Raw genomic sequence first — 19736 nt, forward strand, 5'->3', positions numbered from 1 at the left:
TTTTTGAAAAGTCAAGTTTTTAGGCCTTTTTTGAAAAGTTTTAGCAGTAAGAGCAGAAGTCATTCAGATATGCTGGATTTGCTTTACTATGATCAGAGCCAGAATAGGGGTGAACGGTTCCACCTGCAGGAATCCCTGGAGAGGATGGGTCAAAAGATTGTTGTAGAGGAGGACCTGGCGAGGATTGGCAATGGAGAGGATGTAGAGGATGAAGGGCAAGGCAGAGCTGAGTGTGACTTCAAGGCAATAGTCCTACAAGGACTCGGTATGACATAGATGAGGTGCGGAGATTGAGAGGAGATGGTGCTGGCAGAGGGGACATGAAGAACTCATGTTATCACATTTTGAGTCTGGGTGGCAGAGAGACATCCATGAAAAGAAAACAGAGACAGTAAGAAACCCTGGACTTTGGCAGATGGGGTGACGTGGGGACTGTGAAACAGCAGAACGGTGTTATTTGAGTTTCTGGATGAGGCCACCAGGACATGTGTGCAAAGCGAGTGGATGTAGAGAACAGGAACTAAGCACCGTACTCTGAAGATCGTGATGTTTCTTGCATCATGCGATCCATTCAGAGGGTCATTCTCTCACAGCCTGGGGAGGCCTAACGTTTGCTTTGAAAGTGTGCGACATGTCCCAGTGCACACGTACACATTTGTGCCAAACTAAGTGCAATGGGTGGACTCCTGTCCAACCAAGCTATTCCAAGCTTTTATTTCTAATTTGCTTTTTCAGGAATTTTGAAATGCATCTTTCACTAGGTAATTGTGGGGTAGGATGTTTGAATGCAGTTTTACTTCCAGGCTATCGGGCAACCAAAGAGGAACGTTCTGGAAAGCGGATGGAAAATTTCTCTAGCCACGTTTTGTTTTATCAGAACTCATTTATCCGTGTAAATTGTCCATCCTTTCCCTGGGCAATAGTACGCAGGTTTACCTGAGAAGAAAGTAGGCAGACTGGGGGGAGGTAACCGTGTGCGTGGTTTCGCGTTTCCAACCCCACACGTGGTTCCCCCCCCCCCCCCCCCCCCCACAGAGAAAGCAGGTGCGCACGTGTGCTGGCACTTTTTCTACCGGGGCAATTTTCAAAAGGAAAATAGGCTTGAACCGTCCCTTTGAGAACCGGAAGAAAGCCCGTGGGTAAAATCCTCTCAGAAGGTCATTTTCAAAGGGACGTCTGGGGGTAAAAGCAAAAAGGCCCTTTTGATGTGCTCATAAAATTCAGGTAGATTTGAAAATGCCCACGCTTGGCAAAACCGGGAGATACGTGCATGATTTGAAAAGGCCCGCGGCCACGGGCGTACATCCCCGTGCGCGGGTGAAAAAGATTTGGCGAAAAAGTGGTGGGATGTGGGCCTGGTCCTGGTGGGGCGTGGGCGGGCTGGGACCGCACCATGCAGTCAGTTATGTGCGCTAGCGCGCGCCGGGATCCCACAACTGCGTAACTTGCTTCTGCTAAGGACGGTGTGTAAGGGTCAGGGTTAGTAGGGTAAAAGGGAGGCAGGTTAGATAGGGGGTTTAGGAAGTCCTCTCTTTTACTGGGGCGAACTGGGAGGGAACGGGGAAATAGGCCTACTGCGTCGCCGCGCGCATCTACTAAAATCCCTCCCACTTACGCGCTTGAGACGGCACGTGCGCGCGTCGATATAAAATCATGTGCGCATGTACACGCAGGTAGCCGATTTTATAACGTGTGTGCGTGTTCTAAAATCCATGTGCGCCCGCCGACAAACGCCCGCAGGTGTGCGTAGGCGCATAACTTTGGAAGTTACCGCTTTAATGCGCATGCAGGCGACTTTGAACACATTGGGGAGAGTCATTACAGGTTTGGAGTCTGGAAAGGGTTTGCATGGAAACGCTGACTTGTAAAAATGAAAGTACGCGTGCAAGATTCCCCTGAAATGTTTCTAACACAGAAGAGTTACGGAGATAAGAGTGTGACTTTGTATGGCTCATTGTCCTGGGATCATTTTCAGCGGGAACTCTGAAAACTGGTGAAACTTAGTCAAATAACAGTGTTCAAATGATTGCAGGTTGTTATAAAATTACTCCTGTGTGTGCAGCGCTAAAAAATGCCCCCCACATGCGTGAGTTTATTCTCCAGTTCATTTGTTTTGTTAACTTGTCATGCCATATCTCTAACCTGAAAATATGGTGGCTTGGCTGCATAGTTGGGTTGCTCATGCCTTTCACGATTCGCATGGTTATAGCCCTTTAACTTCAGGAGGGAAAATAATATTAATGTGACTTTTCTTATGTGGCGGGATGCAACGGAGCAGGATGTTGCACTGAATCTGTCAAGCATGGCAGGAATTGGAATAATTTGACTTTACATGTTCTCTACTTTTGCACCAAGAATTGTGTCTGTCTATACATTTTGAGGTTAATGTTCAGTAAATCAGGGCGTGGAGAACTTACCTGGATAACTACAGCTCAATATACAAAAGTTATCCAGGTAATTCTGAATAAAGATGGATGAAGTGCAAAGTGATGCATGTAGGGAAGGGTGACCCAAATTATAGCCATACAATGCAAGGTTCTGTGTTGGGAGTCACCATCGAGGCAGAGAATCCAGGTGAAATCCTCTGGTTAGTGTGTGGCAGCCAAGAAAGCAAATAGAATGCTAGGGATTATTAGGAAAGGAATGGAGAATAAAACAGAGAATATCCTAATGCCTCTGTATCACTCCATGGTGCAACCTCATCTTGAGTATTGGGTGCAAGTCTGGTCACCACATCTCAAGAAAAATATAGCAGAATTAGAAAAGCTACGGAGAAGGGCGACCAAGATGATAAAGGGGATGGAACAATTCCCCTAAGAGGAAAGGCTAAAGAGGTTAGGACTCTTCAGTTTGGAGAAGAGACGGCTGAAGGGGGATATGACAGAGGTCTATATAATAGTGAGACGGGTGGAACAAGTAAATGTAAATCAGTGGTTTACTCTTTCAAAAAATACAAAGACCAGGGGACCCACAATGAAGTTACTGGGTGATACATTTAAAACTAATAAGAGAAAATATTTTTTACTCAATGCATAATTAAGCTCTGGAATTCATTACCAGAGGATGTGGTGAAAGCTATTTGTATAGCTGTGTTTGAAAAAGGTTTGGACAAGTTCCTGGAGGAAAAGTCCATTAACCATTATTAAGGTAGAGTTGCAGAAATCCATGTTTATTCTTGGGATAAGCAGCTTGGAGTCTATCTACCTCTTGGGGATCCTGCCAGGTACTTGTGACCTGGCTTGGCCACTGTTGGAAACAGGATGCTGGGCTTGAAGGACCTTTGGTCTGACCCAGTATGGAAAGCCTTATGTTTTTATGAATATTTTTAAAAAGTATAGTGGCCACCCCCCAATATCTTTTAACATTGTAGTGCAAGCCGAGCAGCCTCACAATTTTTGCCCCCAATATCTTAAAACGTTGAGCTGAGCAGTTCTGATTCTACACCCCTCCCCCACATCTCCTACCTTTAAAAACTGTGGCCAGAAATCCCCATTCCCCACCCCAAACCTCAACAGTGTCCCTCAAGCAAAGTGGGAGAAGGAGAGGCTCTTAGCTCCACCCACTCTGCTGAATGCTATCTGCTGATTCATCTGACAGGTACTTGGTATTAATGTATTCACTTCACTTCCAGCTGAAGCAGCCAGTCCCGCTTCAGAACTCAATACTGCACTGGGATTAGCTGCTTCTCTTTCAGCGAGTGCTGCTCTCCTCAATGACAGGGCCCTGATTACTAAGCATCTTTCCCCTACACGTAAGATAGGAGAAGACCAATAAGAAGTCAATAGCTCCCTTTTACCGGTAAATCATGACTAATGCATAAGAACATAAGAAAATGCCATACTGGGTCAGACCAAGGGTCCATCAAGCCCAGCATCCTGTTTCTAACAGTGGCCAATCCAGGCCATAAGAACCTGGCAAGTACCCAAAAACTAAGTCTATTCCATGTTACCATTGCTAATGGCAGTGGCTATTCTCTAAGTGAACTTAATAGCAGGTAATGGACTTCTCCTCCAAGAAGTTATCCAATCCTTTTTTAAACACAGCTATACTAACTGCACGAACCACATCCTCTGGCAACAAATTCCAGAGCTTTATTGTGCGTTGAGTAAAAAAGAACTTTCTCCGATTAGTTTTAAATGTGCCCCATGCTAACTTCATGGAGTGCCCCCTAGTCTTTCTATTATCCGAAAGAGTAAATAACCGATTCACATCTACCCGTTCTAGACCTCTCATGATTTTAAACACCTCTATCATATCCCCCCTCAGTCGTCTCTTCTCCAAGCTGAAAAGTCCTAACCTCTTTAGTCTTTCCTCATAGGGGAGTTGTTCCATTCCCCTTATCATTTTGGTAGCCCTTCTCTGTACCTTCTCCAATGCAATTCAGTTGTGAACATTATTGATAACTCCTGTTGAATGTTTGGGTGAGCAGCTGAATTTTGGCATCCAAATCCTGCCTTTCTAAAATATGTCTTAAGAGATTAAGTTGAAATTTATTTCCTCACATTAGCCACTTGGTTAAAAAAAAAATGAAATTTGGCCCTCTAGAATCAGATAATGTTTGTTTTGCATTCAGCGAGTTAAAAAGTCCAGGATCAACCGCACCAGTAATTGCATTTCCGTAACTAAGTTGGTTTATCCAGATCGGAGGGGTCGAGAAGGCAATCCTGTTAGTGCCTCATATTCCAAGAAAGCCATAAGCTTCCTGTTTCTTACTGGGTTGGTATCAAACTTAAAATAAAATCATTGAATATATATTCTTCTTTCTGTAGAGCTGTTTGCCTTCCTTATGATGTGTCTGTGAGATGTGACACTTGGGCCAGTGGTTTGGAAATCTGGCAAACATTGTTGAGCTTCTGTTTCTGATAGAGATGTAAATCGTGTGCCCGATCGTCTTAACGATCGGGTTCGGCTAGAGGGGGGAAGAAATCTGATCGTGGGTGATGTGAATCGGAATTGGTTCCGATTCACATCGTTATTTTTTTTGTAGTGAGGCCCGACCCTTTAAAATTAACCCCTTCCCCCACCCTCCGGAACCCCCCCAAAACTTTTTACGATTACCTGGTGGTCCAGTGGGGGCGCGGGGACCGATCTCCCGCTCTCGGGCCATCGGCGCTATTTTGGCTGCCACTCAAAAATGGCGCCAATGGCCCGATAAAAACAAAACCCACCCGACCCTTTAAAAACGACCCCTTAGCTTCCCCCACCCTCCCGAGCCCCCCAAAACATACCTGGTGGTCTAGTGGTGGTCCCGGGAGCGATCTCCCGTTCTCAGGCCGTTGGCTGCCACTCATAAAGATGGCGCCGATGGTCCTTTGCCCTTACCATATGACAGGGTATCCGTGCCATTGGCCGGCTCCTGTCACAAGGTAGGAGCACTGGATGGCCGGTACCATCTTTAAAGATGGCGGCGGCCATCTTTAAATACGGCGGCAGCCAGCTTTACAAAGGCGGCGGCCATCTTTAAAGATGGCACCGGCCAGCCCTTGCTCCTACCATGTGACAGGGGCCGGCCAATGGCACGGATACCCTGTCATATGGTAAGGGCAAAGGGCCATCGGCGCCATCTTTATGAGTGGCAGCCGACAGCCTGAGAACGAGAGATCGCTCCCGGGACCACCACTAGACCACCAGGTATGTTTTGGGGGGATCGGGAGGGTGGGGGGAAGCTAAGGGGTCATTTTTAAAGGGTCGGTGGGTTTTTTTTTTTTATTGGGCCATCGGCGCCATTTTTGAGTGGCAGCCAAAATGGCGCCGATGGACCGAGAGCAGGAGATCGGTCCCCACGCCCCCACTGGATCACCAGGTACTCGTAAAAAGTTTTGGGGGGGTTCGGGAGGGTGGGGGAAGGTAAGGGATTCGTTTTATAGGGTCGGGGTGGGTTTAGGGTTTTTTTTGGTGTGCCGGTTTTCCCCGCCCTCCCCCTCCCCCGATTTACGATTTTTCACGGTAAATCGGGGAATTTCTATTGTATCGCGACTCTTAATGATTTTTGACGATTTAAAATATATCTGACGATTGTTTTAAATCGTCAAAAAACGATTCACATCCCTAGTTTCTGATGGGTTTCTGATGCCACACATGCTCCATTACTACCCTCGTCATTGTCTGGGAATAGCTGCAAAGTGGTCAGTGAGAGCCTCCCAGAGGAAAGTTCGTTTTCCTCCATTAAAAATCTCTAGGAATGGATGGCTGCGTGTCTCATGGCCAGATCTGTGTCTCTTTTAGTTGGCCAGTGGCTGCGATAGACTTATCAGCTTCAAAAATCTGCATATATATAATCTATATATCTATATCTAAATGCTTCAGTCAACAAAAAATAGAGTCAGGAGTGCATGATAAGGTAACGTAGCATGAAGAGGCAGGGGTAAGCCTTACGTCCTGCTGCATAGTTGATAAAATACAGGCATAACTTTGTGCACACTCACTTAGACGTTTATGTGCCGACTTGTGCACGCTGCTGAAAATTAGCCTCAGAAACCTTGATTTATAGGTGCACATTATTATCTTCAGAATCTCCTAAACATAAGGAAGTAAAAAAAAAACCAAAAAACTTGTTTCTAAACATTTTTTTTTTTTTTAAATCATTGCTGTTGCTTCCAACAACATGGGGATACGGTCAGATTAAAATTCAGCTTTCTTTATCCCGTTTAGGCATGTGTCTGGGAAGCTCAACGAGACATATTGTCACCTTTGATGGGCTTGATTTCAAACTTATTGGCAATTGCTCCTATGTGTTGTTCCATGACAAAGAGCACAACATTGAGGTGACCCTCCTGAGTGGGGAGTGCAGCTCAGCTCCAAAGCAGAACTGCATGACGTCCATAGACGTGAAACACAACGGAAAGACCATCCAACTTTCCGAAGATATGAAGGCAAGTGGGGAACCTCATTCTCCTTCGGTTTAATAAGTAGTTTGTCTTTTGCATTACTCTCTGTACAGATGATGACCACTGGTCTCCGCTGTTGCCTGTGTATTTGGTAAAGAGCATGTTGAATTCACTGCACTACTTCCCAGAGATTACAAGGTTCAGTTAACAAAGCCTTACCAGCGCTCCAGAGTCCAGGTCAAACAAAGCCAACAGGAGCACGCAGTGTGCTCACAGCGAGAGCAGCCAAGGCGTTCAGGAGCAGGGACATTTTTCATTCTTTTATTTTGGCTTAACCCCTCCCCCCCCCCCCCCCACACACAGAAGCAGCCTCTGGTGACCTCCAGGTCTTCAAAAAAAGCTCTGCAGTGCGTGTTTTGCCTCTGCATTCCTACTCCTCCTCTCCTCACCACTTCAGCCCACTTCCACGTGGCGGGCTGTATCCCCTGCCTTGGCTGGAGATGTTGTCAGGGATTTGTTTAAATCTGAAATGTCTGAAGTTAGCATTTCCCAACCTGTAAAATGAGGTAGCAAAGCGAGGAAAGGAGCTCGGTCCCTGTAGGATTAAGTAATTACACAAGGAATGTGCATTAGGGAGAGGATGCGATCTGATGGCTCTCTGGCAGTGCTTGGATTGCCCCTTCTCTTCTCTTCCCTTTGGAAGATTTCATGCAGTGCAGGCACCAGATAAGTCCTGGGAGGCCATCTAACCGGAAATATCTGCACACATGTTTTGGATAACTCATTAGCTCATGACTTGGAAGCCCTCCGGTTTTAAAAAGGCAATCATCTAACTGAGGCCATGCGGTTTACATTGGGTGGATGGGTAGACGCGTTGCTGTGCAGTCCTGGCATTGATGCATTGCGTTCTGCTTTCTGCAACCAGGTTACTGTTAATGGAGAGGAAGCTCTTGTGCCATTCAGAGACAATATCTTTGAAGTGACCATCTACGGGGCCATCATGCATGAAGTCAGAATTCCCAGCCTAGGATTCATTTTCACATTTACACCCAGAAACAACGAATTCACCCTTCAGCTCAATCCCAAGATCTTTTCTTCAAAGACATTTGGCCTCTGTGGTAAGTTAGTTATTACTTGGTTCTTCAATCTTTGGGTGCTACTTATTGAACACAGATTTTGCATTTCATGTGGCATCTTTCACATTTGTTGACAGAGCTTATGGTCAACAATTGTTTGCTTCCTGGAACTGAAGCCAGAAGGAAGACATAACCCAACTTGACATCCTTCAGTGCTGCAGTGACCTCTCCAGTGTTCCTGGATGCCAATGTAGTTTATTAAATAATATATCACGCTAGAAAACTGGCGTAGGAGGCTAGGGGGAAGACATTTCTATCATCACTTTTCTAAAACATTTTTCCTGTGTCATTGTAGGATTCTGTGACCAAAACACCGTCAATGATTTCATGCTACGCGATGGTTCGGTAACCAGGGACAGCAGCAAGTTCATTCAGGAGTGGACCGGGAAAGATCCCTCGGGAGGAATCTGTCGAACCAAGCTTGACGATGCTTGCACGGATCCCATCAGCGCCAAGTGCAGGCTTCTCCTGTCACCCACGTTCGAGGAGTGCCACAAGGTGATTCCTCCCAGTTCGTACTTTGTGGCCTGTGAGGATGCCAGCTGCCATGGCGAGAATATATGTGAAATCATCGCTGCTTACAGCCACATTTGTAGAATGCAAGGAGTCTGCACAGACTGGAGATCGCCAGAGTTTTGTGGTAAGCTTTTCCCTTTGCTGAGTTGAACGTGTCAGTAAAGCAGCTGTCTGAGGAGGTGTTGGCGCAGTCAGGCTTATGGCTTGGCCCAATGATACCGGAGACCTCCTGTCACTAGGAGTACTGGATAAAGCCATCAGCTAAGCCAGGCAGCCCGCCAAAGGTAGATGCATGGCTGCAACCAGAGCACCGCAGATCAAGCTCCCAGCCAGAGTGATCTGACGGAGGTTAGCCACCCAGGCTTGGAATGCCCATATCTGGTTCTGGCCTCAGAAGGTGCCCTCACCATCATGAGAATGATTTCGGATATACATAGGGCTGAGTGGTTATTTTACCTTTGAATGCAATTTGTCGTGAGTTTTACGCTAATGATTGCCTGAAATGCTCCACTGCTCTTGTATTTATTGTTAATGCTTTTTTGTTCCCAGTGCTGCTTGTGAAACTTCAGGGTTTTTTTTGCATTCGGCACTGCATATCTTAAGGCTAACAGCCAGTTGAAGGGCCATCGACAGTTCTGCTATTTTGTGACGCGTCCTTAAAGCAAGAGCTGCGAGCAGCGGGAACAGAACGGGGGGGGGGGGGGGGGGGGGGCTCAGTGCTATGTGACTCGACTCCAGGTCCGCTCCTTGCCGCCGGCAAATGCAAGCTCCACTCCCAGGGTGAACTGGTCCCAGGGCACCGGGGCGGCTCTTTAAACTGAGTTTCGCAAGTGGGGGCAAAAAGGAGAAAGGCAGGGGCAGCTCAGAGCCAGGCTGGGAGTAGCACTGCTGGCAGGCGGTCCCATTGCCCTTTTAACTTGAGTGCCAGAAGTGGGGTGCCATCGGCAGCATGCAGTGAAGGGGGGTGCACAGACAGGGACGTAACCCTTTGTACGTACCCAAGGAGATGCCAAGAAGAATGCAAAGAAATTCCCAGCCTAGCTCCCATGGGGCCTGGTAGATGAGCATTCGCAGAAGTTAAGCACCCTCCTGAAAAATTAAAATCAACTCCTAGCTTGATCATTTTGCCAGTCGGCTTTAACTTAGCCCCCCTTTCCAGGCTCACACAGTCGGCCTGCCTAACTGTGATCAGAGCGTGACAGCAGGTAGCCTCTCTTCAGCTTTCGGACCGTTACATTTGGTTCCCTTTCCTTAACCTTTGTGGCTCTGTATTGCTCAGCTCTCTCTCTCTCTCTCTGTATTGGCCTCCTGGCTCAATTCCGTTTGTCCCCGGTCCACCCCAGACCGCAGCAATTAAAATAATCACAGGAGATGGCATGTCTGGCTCCCCCCAGAGAATAATCGGATGCCCTTCTGACCTTGGATGCCCTTGTGACACTAGGTCTATTCACCCAGCCTCCCTGAACATCGTTCATGTAATGCTGCACATCCTTCTTCTGACCAAGCCAACAGCACCAAAGGAGGAAGCCTGAGTCTTTGATCGGCACCACCGAGACACGCAAAATCCAATTCAGACAGATCTCGCATGACCCAAATTCAATTGGAAACAAGTATGAAGACGAGCCTCCCATACTGGGCCAGATCATTAAGCCCAGCATCCTGTCCCTGACAGGGGCAAATCCAGGTCACGGGTATCTGGCAGGATCCCAAAGAATGGATCCGATCCTTGCAAGCTGCTCTAAACCAGGTTCCTGCCCCCAGGAGCTTATCCTCACAATGTGAACCGAGCGGCGTCTGGATCTGCGTGATATGTTTTGGACCTGCTGTAAAGGGGTTTTCAACCCTGCAGAGACTGCAAGCTGCCGTAGCCAAGGCGAAGGAATATAAAAATACATCGAAACCCCTGTGTGCTGCAGGAGCCAGCATCCAGCACTCACAGTGTTAACAAGCTGAGAAATACGACTAATGATAGAACAGGGAAAATCTGGCTTCCTGATTCTCCTTGGCCTCTCTGCTGCTCTCCTCCTTTCTTCCACTGATGCACTGCTCAGAGAGCCTGGCTTGCTGTGCCTTCCAGTTTAGGTTTTGGTTTCTATCTATACTTTATAGTCTAGTCTGTATTTGGTGAAAGTCTGCACCTGTGACCAAGGAGAGGTATTCTGCTAGCATGCACATGAACTTTCTCTGCCGGGATCTACAGGAGCTTGGCTTGTTTTTTGTTGTTTTTTTTTACTAATAGGAAGTGTACTGGTGTTTTAGGGTCTGGCGTAACATTTGCAGTGTTGCCTTTTCAGAGAAAGGGTTGTTGCTGTTTGAGTGCTGGCAGTTAGTGCTGTTTTGGCATGGGGGATTTACAGCATTGTGGTTCTGTTTACTCCTGGCTTTCTGAGGGTGCAAGCTGACACTTTTTTTTGCAGGGTTTTCTGGTTGGCACCACAGCAATGCATGTAAATAAAACATACACGACGTTGTAAGTGATATTTTTACCTCAGAAGACTGAATGTCCATTCTCATGTGAAATCTGTTATTCTGAATGCATAATTTTTAATTTTGTGTGTGGGGAGGGTGAGGCTGGGGCTGGGGGAGAATGCAAGGCTGTAAGGTTCACCTAGGGCACCGAATGTCCTTGCCCTGGCCCTGAATTTCTTGATAGCTTTAACCAAATTTTAAAGGCAGATCCAAGCCTTTGGGAGGCATTCGCATTCTGATATCTCCAGCACTTTCTGTTGGTGAAAAGTGCTTGACATTTTTTGCACAGATGATGCTATTGTGTGGGAGTTCCCCTAATTGTTAGGAAGAGTCAGATGTGATGGCATTAAGGTAACACGTTTCCTCTTTCACAGCTCCTCGCCTGTTCCTTACCCACATACGGTTTGCATCTGTCTGCAGGCGAGCATACCAATTATTTCGTAGATCACCATTTTCGTCTTATTTTATTTATTTTTTGTTGTTGTCATGATTTTGAAAGATATTTTAAGAAGCAACAAGAGAAGGCCTGTCCGGTCTGGCGTTCGCTTGGCATTCATTCTCTCCCATGCTTGTTCTTCCACAGCCATCCAGTGCCCGAGCTCTTTCGTGTACGACCATTGTAGCACCACCTGCACGAAGCACTGCGGGGCCAGTGCCAGCAACGGCACCGCCTGCGCAGACTCTCCCACCGAGGGCTGCTTCTGTCCGCCGGGGGAGGTGGTGTTCAACGGGGAGTGTACCAGCGAGGAGGTCTGCAGCCAGTGCGTGGACGAGGAAGGCATCTACCACTGGGTAAGTCTCTGCCTGAAAAAAGAAACAGAATTACAGCGATGGTCAGAGTGAAGCAGGCTGTGAGACGTTTCATGGACATGCAAACCTAGCTTGTGTCCAGTGGACTTTAAGAAGATTTTCCACCACTGCATTATGTATGGAGAAATGTCCCACATGACTGCAGTAACTTTCAAATTAACCTCTTAAAGTCCTCAGTAGGACATTTTGATCCAAATAAATCTTATATTTATTTATTTATTTATTTATTTATTTATTTGTTGAGTTTTATATACCGTCATTCGGTAAAGCCATCATAACGGTTTACAAAATTTAAATTGTAACTCTCTTAACAATTGTGGAAAAGGTATTTATTTATTTTGAATTTTTCTATACTGGCGTTCATGTACCAAGTACATATCACGTCGGTTTACATTAGAACGGGGGTTGCATAAGAGCATTACATGGAACAGAGGATAAAATGAAACTTGTGCCTGAGGAGATAATATCTGGGTTAAATACTAGTTGCTTAGATACACATTCGAGAATAACAATAACAACAGATAATAACAATAAGGCTGATAGATAATAGTAATAAATAGATTAATAAAATAATAATAATAGGATGAACAGAACAATAATAGAAAAATAAATATTTGTAGATGAACTCGGGGTATGTGCAATAAACTGTCATTAACTCTAGAAGGAGCTGTAAAGAGTCTAGAGCGAATGTAGGAGTGTCCTGGTCAGAGGCAATAAGGAATCTCGGTTATGGGATATAACAGATGTCGAAAAGCAGGTGGGAGAGAGCGGATATACAAAGAGGAGGTGAATTTATTTGGAATGGCCCGGATAGATCAGTCTTTAAATGGAGTAATGTTCGTTCACATGGGGAAAAGCTTGGCTAAATAGCCACGTTTTCAGTTTTTTTTGAAAGTCAATGTGCATGGTTCTTGTCGGAGGTCCGTGGGAAGAGCATTCTATTGAGGGGGACCTGCTGTTGATAAAGCACGTTTTCTTAAGGAGGTCTTTGCTGGGGGAGTGTAAAGAGAACCTTTGTAGGCATTTCTCATGGGTCTGGAGGAAGAGTGGGACTGCAGAGGAATACTAAGATCCAGTGGAGAAAGATTGTGAAGGGTTTTATGGATTAGCGTAAGAACTTGGTACAAAATTCTGAATTTAATAGGAAACCAATGAAGGTTCCTAAGGATGGGGGTGATGTGTTCTTTTTTGTTGGTGTTAGTCAGAATCCCAGCGGCCAAGTTCTGTACCATCTGTAGGGGTCTGATGTGGTTTGCTGGAAGTCCGAGAAGGAGGGAGTTGCAATAATCGAGTTTTGAAAATATGATGGATTGGAGTACCGTGCGGAAGTCCTGAAAATGGAGAAGGGGTCTCAGCTTTTTTAGAACTTGTAATTTAAAGAAACATTCCTTAGTGGTGGTGTTAATGAATTTTTTGAGGTTTAGGTGATTGTCGAGGATGACACCAAGGTCTCTCACTTGTTGGGCGAGACTCAATTGGTATGAAGGATGAGTGTTATGAGGTCCGCATATTAAACAGAGGTTAAACATTTCAAGACCAGAAAGTATCATTATGTGGGAGGAGGAGGGATTGTTTGTTCTGGTTGGAGAGAAGTTATTTTGAGGTTTTTGGATGAAAGTTCGGCTGCGAGTTAGGATGTTCAGAAGTATGAAGGTCAGTGTAGAATTTGCGAAACAGCAATGTTTTTAGGTCTTTTTTGAACGTTTCGAGGTTGGGTTGGGTTCTCAGATCTTTAGGTAGGGAGTTCCAAAATTTAGGCGAGGCACTGGAAAAGGCTCTTTCTCTTGTTGTTGTCAGATGTGCATCTCTGATGGGGGGATGTTAAGCATCCTGAGTTGTTTGAACGTAGGTTTCTTTGAGGATTCTGGGGGGTTATGTTTAAGCCATTTAGTCCTTGATGATCATTGTTTAGAATTTTATGAATGATGGTCATTGATTTGTGTTCGATGCGTGCTTTAATTGGGAGCCAATGAAGTGAGATCAATATGGGCGTTATGTGTTCATTTCTCTTTGTTCCTGTCAGAACTCTGGCTGCTGAGTTCTGCAGAATCTGGAGTGGTTTGAGGTTTGAATAAGGTATTATATGTGTAACGCCACCACCCTTCCCCCTTCTTTGGAAAGGAGTCACTCTTCCCAGCTCTGTTGAGCACTGACTTACTCATTGCAGGGTTGGGGGATGTGCATTTTGTGCATGGGGACAGGCTACACCTATAAGGTCCTAAGAGGATCACACTCGAAAATAAAAAGTCCATACAAAAGTGAGGTGTGCCTAGCAGAGAAAAAAGCTTTACTCAAACAGGTACAAAAATCAAAACAGAATAAGGTTCTTTAACTTCCAAAAAGCACAGAAAAGTACGAATAAAGTTCCATAAGTCACTTTCCATGACTAGGATCCCCCTGCCTTCCCTAGAAGGTCGTTATCTCCTCGGCCCCACCAGGAACCATTGCAGAGTCCTCTTTTCTCACTGAATTACTTGCTAGAGGCAGGTCTGTAAAAGGCAGTCCTCTCCCCGGTCCTCTGGGTCATATTTCTCCTTCTTTTCAGCCTTCTCCAGTCTTAGAGGAGATCTCCCCTCTCCTGCAGATCCAAAGCCCCAGAGCAGAGCTCGGCCGCCTGCCTGCGCTCCCTGATCTCTTGGCCGCATCTCTGCTCCTAACAATGTGACTCCTCAGACTTCTCCTCGTGGTTCCTTATTGGACCTCCTCTCACTGACCCAGCCTGCGGGGGCCAGAGCACCCCCTCATGCTTCAGTGCCACTGCACAAGAGCCTTTCCCCATTCGAAAGATTGTGAAGGGTTTTATGGATTAGCGTAAGAACTTGGTACAAAATTCTGAATTTGCAGCCAGAAGTAAAGATGAGACGATTCACAATCCAAGGGCCTAATATTTTAGCCTAGCCCTTGGATCTGAAATCATGATTCCCAGCGGAGTAAAAGCCTTCAGGGTAACGAAAGGAATAATCAGCCTGTTGAAGGTGAAAGGAGTTACGGGTATGGTAGATGAAGTAAAGAGTTGAGGTAAAACTTGGCGATAAAAGCAGTGGCTTATTTGACGTAACTGGCATTAACGTATCTCCAGACTGGGGGTTCCACCCCATTCACAGGTCAGACAGGGCGCGATCAGAGTTTCAGAGAAGCTGAAATATCCCAGAAATGAGAGAGAACTCCTTTCCATGAGATTTCAGCCTGAACCAAAGTCAAAGGCAATCAATCTAGGACTGCGATTCATGGATCGAATTACCAACTAACCTTCTCTTCTAGATTGTATCTCGAGACGGAGATCCTCCAAAATCCCCGAGTCAAAACAGATTTGCAGCACTGAAATAATTGCCCTGACTTCTAGTAACAGATGGGTATCTTTGTGACAACCATACTACGGTAGATGCCTTGCTGGTTGGGATACCTTTTATCAGACCAAATTAAAGAATATTCTTGTGCTGGTCCTATCACTGCTGTTTCATCCTGCAAATAACTCAGTGTAAATGGTTTATACATTAGTGCCATCTTGTGTTAGTATAAGGGTAAAACTGTACATACTCAAAAATAACTATTCTGCCTGGAGGATGGCCACGTTTCTCATAGTTTCACCTCAGACGCGTGATGCTTCTGGATCCCAGTAATAGGAGGCATCTTTGCCCTGTTTTCGGAATAAGCACTCTTCTCTATCTTGACATTTCTCATTATTGTGCAGGCATAGGTCGCAGGATGGGGATCATTTTGCTATGAAGAAAAGGGTTAGGTTTTCAGGTAGGAGTCAAATGAGGGAACTCAAGGATGCAGCAGGGTTCAGCAAACAGCCTAAGACTCTCGCCTTTATCGGGAAGCTTTAGGCTAATTGTGACGAGGAATGCAGTACAGTCAGAAGGCATTGCTGCATTATATGTTTGTACTGAATTTTATTTTGTGTTTGTTTTATTATACTAGCTTATTGAAATGCACATTTTATAATTCTTTTACTTACTGTACTTCGCCTAGCACAACTAGGTTATAGGCAGATGAAAAATACTTAAATAAATATGAGCTCAAAATTGTTTCTTGTGGAAGGAAACATGACAAACCTTAAGGCCTAACTTGCATTTTCTCTGAGAATGTCTCCGTTTGCTGTCTGCAGAGACACTCCTGTTTAATCAGGCATATGATAGTGAAGAACAGTTTATATATTTTGTCTTTCTTTTCATCCTGGCATTTTTTTTACATTTTATTTTAAATTATTGATATTTTTCTAATACTGTTATTATGCTTGTCTTGATATTGCATGTTTGCTGTTGGTTAAATGATGATTTTTGTAAATCGCCTGGATTCTTAGGTGATCCATAAGTATAACAAATAACAAATAAACGGTCTTATGCACCAGAAAAAATGATTTCTGAAAGATCAAAGATATTGGAAAATGCTTGAAAAAACAAAGATAAAAGGAAGGTGAACGTCTCCCCCCTGGAGACGTTCTAGATCAGTATCTCAATGATATCTGGTGGATAACACACACCAGGGCCCCTTTAGTGCACAACTTTGTGGCAATGCATTTGTTTTCCTGTCTAATAAGCCCTAACCATAATGGCCGCACAACACCTGAGGTGTGTGATAATATGCAGTACTTGGAAGGAGGTTTTTCCATAGCCCACTCAAATGCTTGTATCGGAAGATATTTGTTTGCTTTATAAAAGAATCACTGGTGCCCAACTACCTGCTTGCTATTTCTTCAACTAATCTTGTTGAGGGACATTTTCAGATTCATTTCTGTTTGTCCAGTGGATTCCACTGAACAGTATTACCTGCAAACCCCGAGATTTCTTCTGATGGTCTTACAGTCTGCCATTCTCATCCACCCCACTAGCGTCTAGACACTTGGATTCCGCAGAACGAACCCTGTAAACTCTGCGTGTGCCTTGATAACAAGACGATCAATTGCACCACCAAGCCATGCCCAACAGCCAAAGGTAGGCGCATTTCCGTCCCATCATTCCTTGTCGGTTGGTTTCCTGATCCGATTGTGTGGGAATGCTATTTCGTGACATTACATATTTTTGTATTTCACAGCTGCTGTGTGTGATCAGTGTGAAGTGGCCCGATTGAAGAAGAGTTCTGACCAGTGTTGCCCGGACTATGAATGCGGTGAGTTTCTGACCAAGGTTACGAGACGGACGATGTTTGTTTTCCTGTAGGATAATTACCTATTTTCTGTATTAAAGGTTTGGAGCTCCCTTGTGTCTAACATACGGGCCCCGGTTTATGGTGCAGGGACCCATGTCAGACATCGTACGACTTCCTGTTCAGGAGGGAGACCCCCCTGTTTCTTGGTGCAAAGTGTTCCTATGTTTCCACTGTCTACGCTCTCCGTGCATTTCAGTTATAGAGTTAGAGGTCTACGAGCTACGCTAACACTAGTCATGTGTCAGGATTTTAACACCCAAAGGACTAAAGAGCAAATAGCCTCAGGTAGATTGGACGTTAGCAGCAGAATTTACCTGGCCAGCAATGTGCGTGTCAAACCGGACGTGATGGGCGCTCTGCCATCTTAAAAGAGAATAATGCAGGGGTCCTCGTGCCCCAAAGTACCATCCTACAACCCCTGCACCTCCCTGCCGCAAACCAAACCCTCCACAGCCCCTTCCTCTCGTGAGGCCTGAAAAAACCCTTCCAAGAGCTTTCAAAAGGGGCGTGAGCCTGACGCCCCCTCCCCCCACCTGCCTGCTGCATTTGAGGCTCCGCAGTGGCGGGTTCAGGTTGGGGGCAGGAGCGATCCCCGTTCCCTCCTGCCCCACTCACTCTGAAGAACAAAATGGTGTCAATCGTCCTCGCGCTTTCCTTTGCACCCTTAAAATATCCTGGGGGAAGGAGAGGGCAAGGGGGTCATTTATGTTATTGCTGGTCCTTTGCTGCCCCCCAGAGAAGGTGTGTGGGGGAGAGGGGGTAGTTTGGGCCATGGGAGGGCCCTTCCTATGCTCTTGGGGGCAGGAGGTGGTGGGTAGAGGGTAATATGTGACTTTGGGTCCCAGAGTCTCCTTCTTTTACAATCAGAGGGCGGGGGACTAGTTAAGTATTTGCGGTAGCTGGCGGCATAGCGCTTTGCTTGCGATGCAGCTAATAAACATGTTTGCGCATGTGGCCAGGCTGAGTCTGCTTTAACATTAACGCAGAACATCGCACTAAAGTGCATTAAAGAATACAAGGATGCACGGACACTTCAGCAATATGAAGCGAGGGCGTAGGATACGCGCATCGGCGGCACGCCGACTGCGCAGCGGAAAGCCTCGGTTTAACGAGGCCAAACGAACGTGCACTTGGAAATACACACAGGCACCGTCGGGCGACCGGAAACCCCATCACAGGGAAATTCAGAATCTACCCCGCGTTATTCCCCGCTGTACGCGCACAGATCCCCAAATTTACAGTTCTGGGTTGTGTGCGTTACAGCTTAACCGCGTCACCTCCATGGCCCCCAGAGCGCGTGGAAAGCTGCTTCCTTGCCCGCTTCTGCCGGAGGGGACGTGAGGGCTCTGACGTTGGAGGGGGGGGGGGGGGCGGGTTTGGTGCTGTTAATCGCTTTGGCTCACAGGCACCGCAGGATGGGACTTAGTTTGCATGACGAGTTCTGCACACCGCATCTCTAATCTCCTGCGTTATACCCGTTCCTCTTCACCAAAGGGAGCCTCATAAATGTTCTCATTATATAATTAAATAGGCGCAACAAGAGAAGAAAAGGGCCTCGGGGAGAGGCAGAGGTGAAATTCCTTTATTTATAAAAAAAAAAAAAAAAATCAGGTGTGGTTTCCTTGTCCTATAGGTTAATTATTTTCTCTCTTTTCATGTGCATAATGTTTATTTTACAACTGGTGCCACTTGCCCAACCATTTATGTAATGTTCCCATGGAGATAAACATTATGCAGTGCCGGGCTAGGCGTGAAGCGAACTGAAATCCTTGGTCGGTTCTGGCACTAAATTTATGGGACCCGCATGAAAAGGGCGTCTCCCACGTGGTGGCACTGCGGCGCCTCCAGACCACCAACGTCCCCCCTTTGAATGTCAAGCCTCAAAAACGGGATCCGAAGCAGAGGCTTCGGGGGAAAGCTGGTAATTGCGCACTGCGCAGCCCGCGATTCCCGAATCTCTCCGCAGATGCCACCAGGGGAACTGCTTCAGTCTGTCTGGCAGAGTTTTATTTTAAATAAAGCATTTGAAAACCTTAAATTCCTTCCTTTAAATGTGCTGTGGCCTCAAAGCCCTGTCAGTTAAGGCAAGAAGCTGGTAGCCTGGGCTTGTGGCGGCAGCGCCGTGAGGTTCGGCTCTACAGCCCTCATGTAACTTGAGCTTAGTTGCACTGGGCTGAATGTGTTTCAGATGCAACACAGTTCAAATGTATTTGAGAGAGAGTTAGAAGGGAACTTTGCTGGAATTAAGATGACAAGGAAACCACCAGCTACCTTTTAAATCAATGTGACTCCATATGTCACAGAATATTCTACAATATATTGCATTAAATCTGTACACCCTGGAGAGAGAAGGGCAGGGGAGATATGATACAGACCTTCAGATATCAAAAAGTTCCCTGCTCGTACCCGGATCAGTCCAGACTGCTGGGTTATGCCTCCCTTCCAGCAGATGGAGTCAGAGAGAAACTGAAAAGGCACCTCCCATACACCCTGGTGCGCCACCTGCGGTCCCTCAGTATTTCTCTGACTCCAGCAGATTGAGAGTGCATAACCTGCGGTCCTGATCATCTCCAAATTGGGAAGGGTTCCTCTATCCTTTTGGTGTCAGGTTTGACTTATTTATGGGGAATCCTCTGACTAAATCAATTCTTCTGTAAAAAAAAAAAAAAAAAAAGGATAGGAAAAGAATTGGAGCCTTGGCAGGCCTGGCAGGGCATTGCCCTTTAGCCTATCCCCGGAGAACTCTTGGTCCACTGCCCAGTGAGTAGAGGGGGAGGATTTATCGGTGGGCCGGTCACTCTCCCCCTCACCCCCAGAGACGCTGTAT

At 46.1% G+C, this 19736-nt stretch overlaps 1 protein-coding gene across 3 annotated transcripts in view; it reads left to right on the forward strand.

Moving 5' to 3' along the window:
- VWF (von Willebrand factor) overlaps nucleotides 1-19736 on the forward strand; it is a 259921-nt gene that overhangs the window by 174698 nt on the left and 65487 nt on the right. For all 3 annotated transcript variants that reach the window (XM_029597268.1, XM_029597267.1, XM_029597266.1), the window contains exons 35-40: nucleotides 6652-6872; nucleotides 7753-7945; nucleotides 8259-8603; nucleotides 11532-11740; nucleotides 16593-16695; nucleotides 16796-16870. In XM_029597268.1, the coding sequence (XP_029453128.1) occupies nucleotides 6652-6872; nucleotides 7753-7945; nucleotides 8259-8603; nucleotides 11532-11740; nucleotides 16593-16695; nucleotides 16796-16870 (1146 nt within the window). The remainder of the gene's footprint in view (nucleotides 1-6651; nucleotides 6873-7752; nucleotides 7946-8258; nucleotides 8604-11531; nucleotides 11741-16592; nucleotides 16696-16795; nucleotides 16871-19736) is intronic.

This window comes from Rhinatrema bivittatum, chromosome 4 (assembly GCF_901001135.1).
Source record: "Rhinatrema bivittatum chromosome 4, aRhiBiv1.1, whole genome shotgun sequence".
NCBI lineage: Eukaryota > Metazoa > Chordata > Amphibia > Gymnophiona > Rhinatrematidae > Rhinatrema > Rhinatrema bivittatum.